The sequence below is a fragment of the Narcine bancroftii genome, chromosome 2, assembly GCF_036971445.1.
Source record: "Narcine bancroftii isolate sNarBan1 chromosome 2, sNarBan1.hap1, whole genome shotgun sequence".
Lineage (NCBI taxonomy): Eukaryota > Metazoa > Chordata > Chondrichthyes > Torpediniformes > Narcinidae > Narcine > Narcine bancroftii.
The window spans coordinates 281,686,169-281,701,387 of NC_091470.1; the positions used below are offsets into that span (position 1 = coordinate 281,686,169).

A 15,219-nucleotide genomic window follows, 5' to 3' on the forward strand; every position below is an offset into this window, starting at 1 on the left:
ACATGAAAACAGAATCAAACTTTATCTTATCACTATTGACTTAACTAATCTAACTTAAACCCCTTGTAATTCTAACCGCAAGTGTATGTAATGTGTGTGTGTAAGTTTAGAAAAGTTCTTTGATTCACAGTCCAATCTCACTTCTCACTGCTCCAAGTTCACTTGTTGAAGGCAATTCTTGTACTGTGCACAGAATTTAACATTTATGAATTTTCACCAGGCTCTGGTGCTTTAATGGTTACCGCTTAGGAAGGTTCTTGTTGGTTTCAGAGAGAGACATTTGTTGCTCTTTGGACACACACAAACTGATTTCCTCCAATCAGCCACTTCAGTCTCTTGCCAAAGAAACTTGCCCCATCATGGGTGTTCCAAATGATAACCTCTTCTTCATTGACACCATAAGAGTTCCTTTTGTTTCCGTTATTTCAGGGAAATAAGGGAAACAAGCACATTTGTGTATTGTGATTTACAATCTTATCATGGATGCCAAGCAAATAAACCTTCTTGGCTAACTGTCCATGTAGGTCCTTGTCAAAGACTTAAAAGTCCAGGTAGACAATATCCATTCCCTTCATCACCTTTCCTGGTAACCTCAAAGCTTGCTTAGATATGATCTACCCCATACAAAGTCATGTTGGCCTTCCCTAATCAGACCCTGGTTATCCAAGTACTTGTATATCAGGTACTACGAGCCCAGAGGACCCCAAAACCCAGCAGCAATAGATATTCACCAAGACAAGTGGTTACTTAAACAAAAGTAGCTTTTAATTATCTTTAAACATGAAAACAGGATTAAACTTTAACGTATCACTATTGGCTAACTAACCTAATTTAACCCCCTTCTAAGTCTAAGCGTATGTGTATATATAATGTGTGTGCAAGTTCAGAAAAATTCTTTGGTTCACAGTCAAATCTCACTTCTCATTCCTCCAAGTTCACTGGTTGAAGGTAATTCTTATACTGTGCATAGAATTTAACAGTTACGATGTTCACCAGGCTTTGGTGCTTGAAAGGTAAATGGTTACCACTCAGGAAGGTTCTTGTCGGTTTTCAGAGAGAGATTTGTTGTATGCTGGACACCCAGCTACTTTAGTGTCTTGCCAAAGAAACTCTCCTCCGGGATCTCCAGATGATAACCTCTTCCTTTCAGGTCACCACAGAATTCCTTATTGTTTCTATTATTTCAAGTGAAACAGCCAGTCCTCCCCTCTTGCAAGAGCCACAAGAGTCTTAACCAGGCCGAACTAAAAACTCACAACCTGTCTTCCAAAATGGGTTTTCCACAAATTTACCAGCTTGTCCTGTGGCAGTCCCAGCTGCTGTTGCTGACTGTATCTCTCTCTCTCTCTCGCGCTCTCTCAGAGAAAGCCTGCTTGACTCTCTCTGCTTGCAAAACCACATGACACTCTTAGAACAGCAACTTCCCTTCCAGACAATATGTGGCTCCAACAAGCTATTTCATCTGTTGCTTTTTTGTAAACAACAATCCATTAGTCAAGTCTCTTGGGCACTTGGCAAAGGCTTTGAGGCCCTGACATGTCTAGTATTAGCAGAGCTCCAGTATTTTAAATAAGATCTGTTTTAAAGTGTTTGTATGTGACCTACAGTAACAAACCCTGCCCCAATTTATTGCCCCAAAACTTATCTATATTCTGTCATACAGATCTCTTGGGATAAATTGGGGAAGAATTTGTCAAGTGTGTCCAAGGATTCCTGACACTTCTTCAAGAGGATCAATTTTATCCCTTTCTATTCTTGTACTCAATATATCTTCAGAAACCCTAGGGATTTTCTTTCACCTTGTCTGCCAGAGCAAACTCATGCCTCAATTTTTTTTAATATTTCTTAAACTCCTGAAGTACCTCATTTATTTTTTTGCTGTTATGTATCTGTGCCTTCTCCTCCCTCCGCCATGGCTTCATTACCTTTCTTCATTACCGGTTAGTCTTGCCTTAATTCTGACAGGAACATACAAACTCTATACTCTCAAATTTCACTTTTGAAGGCCTCCCATTTACCAAACTTGCCTTTGCCCGAAAACGTGTCCCAATCCATGTTTTCAAGAGCTTTTCTGATACCATCAAAATGGGACTTTCTATGATTTTAAAATTTCAACTCCAGGAACAGACCTATCCCCTTCCATAATTATCTTAATAACTTGACCCAAAGTGTTTCCTTACATACACTTCCTTCATGTGCCTTCTCTTGTTCCCCAATAAGAGAGCCAATATTGCACTCTTTTTAGTTAAGACCTCTTTATTTTGATTGAGAAATGTTTTCTGAACACATTTGACAAACTCTAACCCATTCTATCCCTTTTACAGAATGGGAGACAAGTCAGTAAGTTTAAAATCTTCTACCATCACAATCTCTTGTTTCTTGGAACTGCAGTACAACTCCGATTATTTGAAATCAGATTCTCTGAAATCCTCAGTTATCAGAAATTTAAAAAAAAAGGATTAATGAGGATATCTTAAATCCTCACTTATTGTATTCTTTTTGGAGCTGAACTGACTGGGGACCTCGGGCTCTCGGTGCCAGCAGCAGTGCAGCAGACCTCGTGCTTCCTGCATGAGCAGGGCCTTGAAGGGGAGGTATCAGTGATTGGCGGTGGCCAGTATTATTGGTGAGAATTAAACTTTATTTTAATACTTAAAAACCCTTGTATAAACACTGTTACAAGTGATTTGCTGTTGCTACTAGGCTGTTTTTAAAAAATAACCAGTTCTCCGAAAAAAGTTTATCAAAAATGGGCATGATCCCGACCATTTTGGAGTTGTACTGCATATGCTAACTCTCCACAAATTTGGTCCAATTTCAGATGACTATTGGCTGGTAATCCCATTAACCTGGTCATCCATACTCATTTCTTGATTCCACCCATATAGCCTCAATAGAAAAGCCCTCCAGTTTGTCCTGTTTGAGTACAGCTGTGACATTTTCCCTGACTTGCAACACCTCTGCTCCCCCTTTCATTCCTCCCTTTTTATCATGTCTAAAATAATAGTACCACGGAACATTGAGCTCCCAGACCTGCTCCTCCAGCAGCCAAATCTCACTATTCACCATAATGTTATAACTTCATGTGTAGGTCTATGCTCTTAAATTCATCCATCTTTCCTACAGTACTGAAACCATTGGCTACTTGAACCATTGCAATTCTTTGGAAGAAAAGTGCTCCTGCAGAAGTTCCAAAATATAGATCCAGTGATGATTTATAAATGTGTAAATATTGCACCATTGGTGGGAAATGAATGTTTTAGTTGGGGAATAGGTGCTATTCAAATGCATTACTTTTCAAGATGTGTAAGGATTATTGGAGTTGCACTCATCTAGACAACTGGAGAATATTTCATCATGCTCCCTTGTTTTCTGGTGGTGGAAAGACCTTGAGTTTCTAGGTGGGGAGCCCCTCAATATTTTAAAGGAGTGCTTTTCTCTTGATCCATTGACTTCAGTTTTACCAGAATCTTTGATACATTTGATCAAATTCTGCCTTAATCTCAAGGACAGTAACTATTATCTCACCTTGAAATTCAGCTGTTTATTTCTGGGTTCAGGTCAATGCCTGGTAGATGAGCCTGAGCAGCCCAAATTGAACTTGCATGCATTGGATGTTTGTGAGTAAGCTTTTGCCTTATAGCATCCTCATGTTGGTGTGAATATAATATGGCACCTCTTGTCTCTCTTCATGTGGTATGGGGAGTGATTGTATACCAATTTTCATGTCATCAGTCAGGGGAAAAAATGTGGTGCTCTCCTTTTTGCGGTGGATCATGCATCCTGGTATTTTGGTTCATTCAAATGGTTGAGTGCAGTTGATACAGTTAAGTCTGCTTGTTGTCACAATGTATTGTACTACCATCAGCACATTCTGATGCAGTGATGAGAGACTTCGGTCTGTCCCATTTTCAAAAAACTTGCATTATTGAAAAAAATTGTGGCTGGGATAGTGATTAACAGCTTGGTCAAAATTATCTTTAAAATGTGATTTTTTTTAAAAAAAACTTTGAAGGAGGAAAGCATGACAATATCTTCAAAACTAATTTCAGAGCCTGAAGGCTTCAACAGCTATGGGTGCAACAGTTACTGTTAGGGTAATTACAAGAGGCTGGACTTGAAAGACTACACGTTTTATATTTTTGAGAACTATTGTTCATTTGGGGAGGAATACTGCTATGGAGGGATTGAAAAGTATTTTCAAATCCAATCTTAATTGGGGCCTTGTTGCATGTCTGTATAGATGATTGGGGCAAACAATCAAACCTTTTATTCTCCCAATTCTTAACCAGGTTTTGGAAAGAATCAACCATGTGATGCCCACTAAATGAACTTGCCTCAACTAGTTAATTTTCAGTTTGACTTGTGATAGAGCTACTTGTGCACTGATTATTTCACATTCCAGACTTGAGCACAAGCTGATTACAAGAGTTCAGTTCCTTCCCTCAATAATCTGGGAGCAATTCGTGGAATATAGTGTCTGGGAACATGTTTAATCAAAGATAGGATTTCACTGGTTCTTGACCTTTCATCCTGCCAGCTTTTCCAACAAGAGGTACATCTTCCCCTTTTTTGGAATTTTGATGGGATTGTTCACATTGTAACTTACTGTATCATTCATCTCCAACAACCATTCCCCCTTTGGTAGTATTTTGCCATGAAGCCACAGGAGATGTAACAAATGTTTGCTCTGTTATCTTGTAATTTTCCACTAATTACTTGTTGAAGCAGTACTTCCAAGTGAAATGGCAATTCATATCTATTGCATTGCTTGATCACAGAGTGATGGTCTCTATATCGGAGAAACCAAATACAGTTTTGGGTGACCACTTTCCAGAATGCCACCAGTCAATCTGCATGGTTGGCTTCAAGCTTTCACTGCCCACTTCCATCCTACTCTCACATTGACTTACCTGTCTGAGGCCTAACTCTTTTGATGAAATGTAACAAGCTCAAGGAGAGCATCTCAACTGGACACATTGGATTTGATGTCATATTCAGACATTTCAGATAGGTGATTTTTTTTCTGATTATAACACTATTGACTAGTTCTGCTATAAGATTCTCCCATTATAATAGTCTGTTTTACCTCTCTCCACAGATGCTGTCTTGATTGCTGGACCCTTCAAGCATTCCTCTGATCATTTCCAGTACCTCCAATAGATGATTTGCATTTGCTTTAACACACCTTTTTAAATTTTATTGCATAATTTGAGGTTAAAGAGAAACCCAGGTGAAAATTCCATCGTGCAAAGTTAAATCTGAACAAAGTAAAATGGACACATTTTGTTAGCAGTACCAACTTTGTTTAATAGTAATGGCTGGAAATCAGTTTGTTCATCTTGGTTGACCATGACAGTATGAAAATCTGCTAATTCTTGATGGTTTGCATTAATGGAAGTAATTGGAATCTGCTATTTTAAAAGCTGACTCCAATGTCCATCCACTTCTAAGTTGTAAGTTTAATGCTAGCAATATGAACAAACTCCTATCTTTATTCAAGTAGGATGTTTGTAAAGATTTGGGGTTCAATCGTTAATTTGTATCAGCAAATTGGTTTCACTTTTGCATATGATCAATCATTTTAAACTTTTAGTCATATCAAATATTTTGTACTGATGTGCTCTTGCATTTTAATGATTCTTTTAAAAAAGATACTTTGGAGCATGCATGGAGGATAGATTGGGTAAAAGCAAAGCCTTAAAGTATTTTTTATTATGGCAAGTTGTATACCACAGGGATCAGTTCTGGGCCTCAACTTTTTTCAGTTTATAAAGCTGACTTCAATGACAAAAGTAAATGTATGACTGTCTAATTTATCAATAACTCAAAGGTAGGTAGGAAAATTTTAATATGATATGAAGGTGCAAACTTGTGGATTGGTTAAAATCTGACAGTTGGAATATTCTGTGGGGAAAATATGGAATTGTCCATCTTGTGGCCCAGATGCATAACTTGCAACATTGGTAGGAAAGATCAGATAGACTAGACTTTTACCCACCAGAGTTTGGCTGAAACACAAGATCTTGAGAGGCATTGATACAATGGACATGAAGAAGATATTTTCTTGTGTATGTGGGAGATTTGAAAACTTGTTCATTTCAAATTTGCAAAATATTTTAAAGATTTTTTTCATACAACGATATTGGGGTACATGAAGGGCCATCGAAGCAAGTCTGGAATATCTTTATCACAGAGATGCATGGATGCATAAGCTAGGGCGTGAAAGGTAATTAAGGGTGGACAGGAATGTCGGGTTTAGATCAACCATGTTCTTAATGGAGCAGGGTTATGTAGCCTTCTGCTAATTGAGAAGTTTGTGCAAACATGGGATACACTTTGTGCTTGCTCTCTGCTTTGATAATCCTGTGCCTAAGATTAAGTTCCATTCCTAGGTCTTTGGAAGGGCTGCAAGCAATCCTTAGGGTGGCACTGTTGGCATAGGTCAGCATGGTTAATATAATGGTTAGTGCAACACCTTTACAGTGCCAGCGATCGGGACCAGGGTTTGAATCCCATGATGTCTTGAAAGGAATCTGTACATTCTCCCTGAGTCTGGGTTGGTTTACCCCACGGGCTCTGGTTTCCTCCCACTGTTTGAAACGTACCAGAGGTTGTAAGTTAATTGACTGTAAAATGGGTGGCATGGACTCGTGGGCTGTAATGGTTTGTTTCTGTGCTGTATGTCTAAATTAAATAAGTTAAGTATTGATGATAAATGAATTGATCTTGTCCTCTTTCGGAAATGGAAATTTATTTAAAGTTCTTTGCTGGTAAATCTTCGAAGCAGTTCTTCACGGTAAGGACAGAATATTCTTCCCCTCCTGATTTTTTTTCTTATAAAATGGAGGGGGAGGGGTGGTGTGGGAGAAAACAGTACAAAGTTAAGGAGATCTGACAGCAAATCATATATTTTGTGTGCATCATTGAGGTCCTGTTTGTGTTTTATTTTAGGTGGAGGAAGAAATACAAACACTTTCTCAAGTTCTTGCAGCTAAAGAGAAACATGTTGCGGAGTTAAAGAAGAAGTTAGGATTGACTCCACTACATGAACTTAAACAGAATTTGTCAAAAAGTTGGTTAGATGTGCAATCGTCCATGGCGTAAGTGCATTGAACAATAGCGAAAAAAAATTGACAAATTGAATAAATGTCAAGGCAGGCACGTCAGTAGTGGACAATAGACTTACATTTGTATTATAGAAATGGAAGATCTTTTATGTCAAGACCTAAATTAATGTTTGAATCGAAGGGAACAGACAAGTAAATGTACACTAATTTTCTACTCCAATCATTAGACAAAGCTGATATACTTTTCCCTCCCTTGTGTTGATATTATGACCATGTAAAGAGAGTGCCATATAATTGAAGTTCAGTTTACATGAAAGTACTTTCTTTGCACAGTTTGTAATTGAATTATCTTATGATTCCATTCAGTCAAATTTAATTTTGTTGTGTTAACCAGAATGTGCAATTGCAGATTAAGCTGAGAATTTTAATTTTAATATGTGTGGCACCAGCTTAATTTCTGAGACTGCTGAGCAGACAATGGAGTTTCTATGAATTTGGGTTTTGAGTCCTATCCATTTAGGTAGTAATTGGGACAACTGAGCAAATAAATTGTTTTGTCCCATTCCACAAGCCAACACACAGAGACATTATTATTTGTCAGGTAATGAACTTCTGTTTTAAAAATTAAGAAAGGCAGAGCAAGTCCAAATTGAGTAACTCTGAAATGACGAGCTAAATATTAGTACAATGTGGTAGTTATTCTTCTTGTCTAAGGGACACAAATTCAGATCCCACTCAGATAAGTAGTGAAATTGAATTCAATAAATCTGACTACAATTTGCTGGATTAACCAAGTATCAAAATAATTAATTGCTGCTATAGAAGTATGAGAATGGAACAACTTGTGAAGTAGTGTAGCTGGAAATCCTTTTGTGTAAGCGAAGGAGTCAACTACCAGTCCAGAAATGTCTTGGTGAATCTCTTTTGCATCCATCCTTTCCAAATTATCAATAATCCTTTCTACAACTGGTTAACCAGCTGTAGGTATGTTATGTTTAACATCTAGTCTTACAAACATACCTACAACTGGTCAACCAGAACTGCATGCAGTACTCCTACTGTAGCTTTACCAGCATCTTGTACAGCCGAATTATGAGATCCTAATTCTTTTTTTCATTACCTTACTCAATAAAAGTAAGCATGTAACTAAATGGCAGATGGTACCGCTGTCACAACTGTGGATCCAGGGTCCAATTGCTCGATCCTAATGCTCCTTACTGACTTTAAATGGACTGTTAAAGGAACAGGAAGTGCTTGTAAGTAAAATCCTGCAGAGGTCTGTGCCCAAAATGGCGGCATCTATGTTCAGCAGCAGCCACAACGGGTTGCAAACTTCTGGGAGCAGCGAACTCTCCACACTTGCCAACTATGGCAGCATTTTGATCATATGTCACCATCAAATGTGCATGCCAGAGTTAAAGCACAAAGTCTGCAGACGCTTGGGTTGTAGTACAATACACAAAAGTATTGGAGAAACTCAGCAGATCACGCATCATCTGTGCATTTTTGTGTTGTAAGATCATGCTCGCAGCTTTGCTATGTCAAAAAATTCAAAACATTTTTTTAAAAAAAACTTAATTTAAGTATAATTACTGTAAATGCAATTTAAAAAATCTTGATGCCTTTCTTGCTCAAAGGTTTTTTTAAAATCGCCTTTTAAAATGTTCACTGATCCTGCATTGGGTTTAGGCTGGCAGAGATTTGAGAAAATTCTTCAGTTTTAAATGCTGTGGAATCTCTGGAAATGTTTCTCTACCATTAGCACATCTGCTGAGTTTTAGTGGTGGAGTCATACCACAATGGCACAGTTGGTATAGCAGTTAGCACAACACCTTTACAGTGCTAGCAGTCGGGTCCAGGGTTCGTATCCCATGCAGCCTGAAAGGAATTTGTACGTTCTCCCAATGTCTGCGTGGGTTTTTCCCAGGGGCTCCAGTTTCCTCCCTTCATTTTAAACATACCGGTGGTGTAGGTTAATTGGGTGTAAATTGGACAGCATGGACTTGTGGGCCAAAATGGCCTGTTACCGCGCTATATATCTAAATTTAAAAATAAATTTGAATTTAAAATTTAAATTCATACCAATTGATTTTTCCTGCAATCTTTCAATATATGGTAACTTTGAGGTACATGCATTCAAAGTTTGGAATGTTTGTGCATTTAGAGGATAAATACAGTTTGCCACTTAAAAGAGAAATAAAGTAACCATTGAACCTTGATGTTCAGTACTGTGACCATGTTTCTTATCATTAATATCCTGGACATCACCATGGACCAGAAACTCAACTGAACAGCCACACAAAAATAACATAGCTACAAGAGCAGGTTGGAGAACTGCAATATGCAATGAATCAGAGCCACTTTTTCTGCCTCTCCAAGGTGAAATTTGGGTCATGTAGTTCCAGTAGCCTGCCAGCTGTAACATGATTACAGGCAAGCAGTTGTCTTAATTGGCACTTCAATCACCTTAAAGATTCATTCCCAGCAAGTATGTAACATCTGCAAAATGCACAGTATTAGTTGACTAGACTACTGAGAGACCTTATCTTTAAGTCTTGGCTCACTACGATGCTGTTAAAGAGTAAACGAAGGGTTGAATTAGACCGTAAAAGATGTGCAGAAACCTTCCAATTTTTGTGTGGTGCTTTAAGTATTCTTTTAATTGTTAAAATTTTAATTTCTGTAGATTCAAGAAGACATCTGAAACCCTTGCTCAGGCCAGTCAGAAGGCTTCATCTGCATTTACTAATTTTGGTTCAGCCATTACCAAAAAGTTTGAAGATGTTAGGTTTGTTGAGCTTTTTCTATAATTTAATAACTTTTGCTGAATGTTATTAACAACGACCTGTTTCTGTAGTATCATTTTTAAAATCATACTGTCATACTTGAGTATATCTTGAAATTATAATTCTGTTCTTGGTTCACTGTGAAGTTATGTGCAGTAAGGAATGATTTTGTACGGGCTCGGGCTGCTTATCTGATATTGATAACAGAATATTTATCAGTCTAGTCACTTTATAATCTAAAGTAAATCTTACTGTAGTGTAATTACAAAAGTTGTCAGTAATGATTACCTATCTCATTCAAGTTTGTACAAATAACCTTTTTCTTGCGTACTTGCCCTCAACTCTGCTCTTCATTTAGCAGAATATATTGTTCACTGCAAATCAGGTCTTTCATTTGCTTTCCATTTCCCATTACTATTTAACATTTTGTTCCTCTTTCTCAATATGCCTTTTTTGCACTGTATAGAAAACTATGATCACTTCCTGATCTATAGTATGATCAGAGTATTTTGCAGATGAAACCCATTTGGGAATCTTTATATTGCCATCCTAAATGAATGTGCTGTGCACCTTTTCTAAATCTTCCATTTGTTTTCCATATCATGTAATTTTTTTTAAAGCTTTCAGCTTTCCCTGTAATTGTGTGGAAGCAATTTGTTGTTCATTTCAATTGTAGGTTCTGTTGTCATCTAATCCATGATGCAGTAACATCCATTAACTACCTTGTGAGCTCCTGTATCTTGTAGTTCACTTCTGAGTACATTCAGCAACTATTTTATTGGTTCAATCTCCCCGGATTAGAATAAACTATTCTTGAATGAATTATGTGAATTATGCTGCTCCTTTCATTGGTCTAAAGCACCAGAAGGAGCATTTCAGAACAAATTGGGGAAAGACTTGAGGACCCAGAAAGATGCAAATTGAAGGGTTTACAATTTGTTTTGGGGCAAAGTAAGACCATCCTTATTGGAATAGATATTAATGCAGAGGGGCCGAGCAGGCAAATTCTTTAGGAAGAAAAAAAGGTAAGAATATTTTTTTTTAATTTTCCTTTGCATGATGATTGGATTTTGCACGGTCTTGTATAGTTTGAAGCATGTCTGGGATGGAGTTTGAATTTCGTACCATGTCGAAGCAATGTAGTTTTAGCTTCCTGTTACAATAAGTTAAAATCTTGCATTGTCTTGATTTCTTTTTATTCTGAGTGACAACCAGATTGGAGTCCATTTTGAGAAAAGAACAGGTGGTATAAAGTTTGTTAGAAGTGTTGTATGCTCTATTTTGGTCATTTTATTACAATTGAAGCTTTATCTTAACACTGAAAATTGAAGGTGCAAATTGTGGGGATCTTAATGTTATGCTTGGAGTCGAGGTGGGGGAAACAAAAATTGCCCCAATTACTCAAAGTATGTCTGATGAAGGAACAGTTAGTATTTTAATTTGATTACCCTTCCAACTGGCCAACACATCAAAAGCAAGGAAAATGGATTAACAGAAAGACCAATATGATTCCTGTCAGAGAACAAATCTGCTTCAAGTTTAAAGTGTTACTGAATATTTGAAGAAGCTTATTAACCTGAAATTTTAACACAGCGTTTTCTGATTTTTAACTTGGACTAGTAAAGTTTACCTAAATGTTATAGCACAAAAGTGCTGCTGGTTGCATATAATGACACTAATCTGCATTTGTTGTGTTCGGGTGTATTACAAGTCAGCACTTGATCATGCACTGAGTGCTTGCTGGTGGAAGAATGGTTCCAGGATATTGATTTCAAAGGACAGAGTGCTTGATTTTCAAACCAAAATAATGCTGATGATTCAGCTCTTTCAATTGGTGAAAAGCTGCTTCAACTTCCTAGTCCATATGAAGTTAGTTATTCTGTGGAAATGTCACCTTGTGAACTCGACTGTCAGTTCTGCAAATTCACTCACGGTTTTAGACTGTTAGGGTTTTTTCTCTCACTCTCTCAAGTTTCCCATTATTATTACTTATCAATTCATGCATTCTCAGAGGAATTGTCTGTTACTTTTTTTCATTATGCTTCACCTTCAACGGGATTTGCACACTCAGCAAAGTACATAAAATTCAATTATCCTCGATAAGAATGTTTCTTTTAATTTTAAATGTGACCAATTCAAAGTGTAATATAACTAATGACATTTGTTTTGCTGTTGTAGTAATTGTCTAAAATCATTTTGCTTCAATTGAAATTTGACTGGTTTTGCAAATTTTTTTATACTATTACCTGGAATCTCTTCAGTTTTTTTTTTGTTACTTATCTGTGAACGTCAGTGAATATTCAACTCCCTTAAAAAAGATCATTTAAATATAATCTACCTTGATATAAATAAGATAGACTGGTGAGCCTGATGTTAGTAGTAGATAAATTATTGGAAGGTGTCTAAGAGATCAGATATACAATTATTTGGATAGCTGAAACTGATTATGGATAGTCACCATGACTTTATGCATGGTAAATCATGTTCAACCAATCTTGTAGAGTTTTTCGAGGAGGTTGCGAGGAAAGTTGACGAAGGAAAGGTTGTGGCTGTTGTCCATGTAGACCTTTGTAAGGCCTTTGACAAGGTCCTACATGGGAGGTTAATCAGGAAGGTTCAGGCATTAGGTAGTCACGGTGAGGTAGTGAACTGGATTCAACAATGTTTGGATGGAAGAAGAGAGGAGTGGTGGATGATTAATCCTCATACTGGAGGCCTGTGATTAGTGGTGTGCTTCAGGGATTGGTGCTGGGACAATTGTTGTTTGTCATCTATATCAATGATCTGGATGATGATATGGTAAATTGGATCAGCAAGTTTGTAGATGGCACTAAGATTAGAGGCTTTGTGGACAGTGAAGAAGGTTTTCAAAGTTTACAGAGGGATCTTGACCAGCTGGAAAAATGGCAGATGGAATTTAATGCAGACAAGTGTGAGGTGTTGCCATTTGGAAGGAATAACCAAGAAAGGAATGGCGAATGTTAGGGCACTGAGGAGTGCAGTAGCACAGAGGGACCTGGGAATAGAGGTACACAGTTCCCTGAAAGTGGTGTAACAAATAGGGCTGTAAAGAGAGCACTTTGTGTATTGGCCTTCATAAATCAAAGTGTTGAGTATAGGAGCTGGGACGTTATGGTAAAGTTGCATAAGACTTTGGTGAGGCCAAATTTGGAGTATTGTGTGCAGTTTTGGTCACCTAATTACAGGAAAGATATCAATAAGATAGAAAGAGTGCAGAAAACATATACTAGGATATTGCCTGGACTTCAGGAATTGAAGGTTAGGACTTTATTCTCTGGAGCGTAGAAGAATGAGGGGGAGATTTGATAGAGGTATTGTATTTAGAATTATGAGGGGGATAGACAAAGTAAATGTAGATAGGCTTTTTCCACTGAGGTTAGGTGAGATACAAACCAGAGGACGGGTTAAGAATGAAAGGGGAAAAGTTTAGGGGGTGTGTGGAATGAGCTTCCAGCTGAAATGGTGAATACAGGCTCAATGTTAACATTTAAGCATAATTTGAATAGGTATAGGGAGAGGTATGGAAGGCTATGGACTGGGTGTAGGTCAGTAGGATGAAGCAAAAAAAAACATGGTTTGGCTCAGACTAGAAGGGCCTAAGGGCCTGTTTCTGTGTGTAGTGTTCTATGGATCTATGATGATACCAAATTTGTCTTTTTGCCTTGTGGCTACATGGTGTTTTCATCTGATTCATTTTAGATGATGGTCTGTTAAATAATACAGGTACACCCCAACTTATGATCTACTCGACTTGTATTCATCCGTACATACTACCGAATTTAAAAAAAAATATAAAATTTACACAGTTTAGGTTGTATTTGGCAAACTATAACAGAGATACAGGGCATGTAAGAACTAAAATGTGAGTATTTACATTGTTAGACTGTGTCCTGGGCTCCATAGGCTAGGACTGGCAATCTTGGTTCCTGTGTCTGTGTGTGTCTTTGGCACAATCGCAATGAGTTTGAGTATTGGCGTTCGGTTGGCACTTGCGCTAGAGTTAAGTGCAGAATTCAATATTGTCATAACTCTCGCGTATGTGTCAACCGAACTCCAAATACGCGAACTCATCGTGCATGCGCCAATGGAAGACTCTTGCATGCCCACGGGAATCAAGATGGCCGCACCAAGCCTATGGAGCCCAGAATGCACATTTTGGCTCTTACATGCCCTGTTTCCCTGTTGTATTTTGTCAAAAACTGAACAATAAAAATCTATAATGATAAAAAGATTTGATTTTAAAAAAGTTTAGTTTAAGACTTTGGTACACCATGCACGTGGGCAAAATTCCGACTTGCATTCATTCCGAGATACTACCGATCCTTTGGTCCCAATTACAGTCGTAAGTCGGGGACTACCTGTATTAGATTTTTTTGTGATTGCAATTAATCTTAGAAATCAAAGTACAAATTCTGTGCTTCCTAAGGTGCTGATTATCAGACAATGCAATATTTTTACTTGAAAAATGTTAAGTTCTGTGACAGCTTGAGTTTGGATGTATACTTGAAATCAAACATCAGATATTGAATTGGAATTTGAATCAATCTAATTTCAAAACTTGATCATTTGCATGCCCACATTTCAGCTTCCAAGAAAAAATTGTTCCTAAGGAAATAAGGCAAATCATTTCTTTTAATCATTTTTTTTAAAAAAACATTGGGATTCAAACGTACATTGCTTTTAGCTTGAAATTTATTTTGAAGTGTACATTTGTGAATAGTTCTAAAGTGCATGTTTATAATGTTTTTCAGAAAGCTGTATATTCACTCAGACTTTGTACATGTACACAAATGTCAAAAGCATTCAATTCATAAATGTAGCTACAAATATTTCGAAGTAATCTGTAAATTATAATCTGTAGAAGTGAATTGGTATTAAATTACAATTTGCGTGTGTGCACTTGTTTCTCACCACAAATGATCCCCTGTTTTAAATTTGATTTGTGATTATACAAGTCTGCTACTTCTAGTTCAACATGAAAAAAAAATTAAGAGAACATTTTTTCATGTGGAGTTAAATCAGGTTGGCATTAGAGGAATGTGGTCATGATTTTCTCCACTCTATTACACAAACCAGTTATTTTTCCTTCCAAAATTTTCCTAAAACTAGTTTGTTTTTCATTCAGAAATGGATTCAATAAAATTTACTGGTGAGATTAGCAAACGTTTTTTTAAAGATTGTTGTTTAAGACATGAAGGTTTATGCATTGTGCGCAATTTGGCAATTTGGTCCTCTAAGTTTATCAAAGTGATAGAATCTGGAACATTGGTATTATCTTTTTACTGCTTTGTTTGTGCCTACATGATTTTACTCTTGGGAGTGTGCAAAGCTATCTTATCAAA

General features: G+C 37.3%; 1 protein-coding gene across 11 annotated transcripts in view; it reads left to right on the forward strand.

The window, feature by feature from the left end:
• The window catches only part of tpd52 (tumor protein D52), a 214,075-nt gene that overhangs the window by 36,481 nt on the left and 162,375 nt on the right, over positions 1 to 15,219 (forward strand). For all 11 annotated transcript variants that reach the window (XR_011352216.1, XM_069921147.1, XM_069921149.1 and 8 more), the window contains 2 exons: positions 6,955 to 7,103; positions 9,757 to 9,858. Coding sequence is in view for 10 of the 11 variants with exons in the window: in XM_069921147.1 (XP_069777248.1) it covers positions 6,955 to 7,103; positions 9,757 to 9,858 (251 nt within the window). In the remaining variant the exon portion in view is untranslated. The remainder of the gene's footprint in view (positions 1 to 6,954; positions 7,104 to 9,756; positions 9,859 to 15,219) is intronic.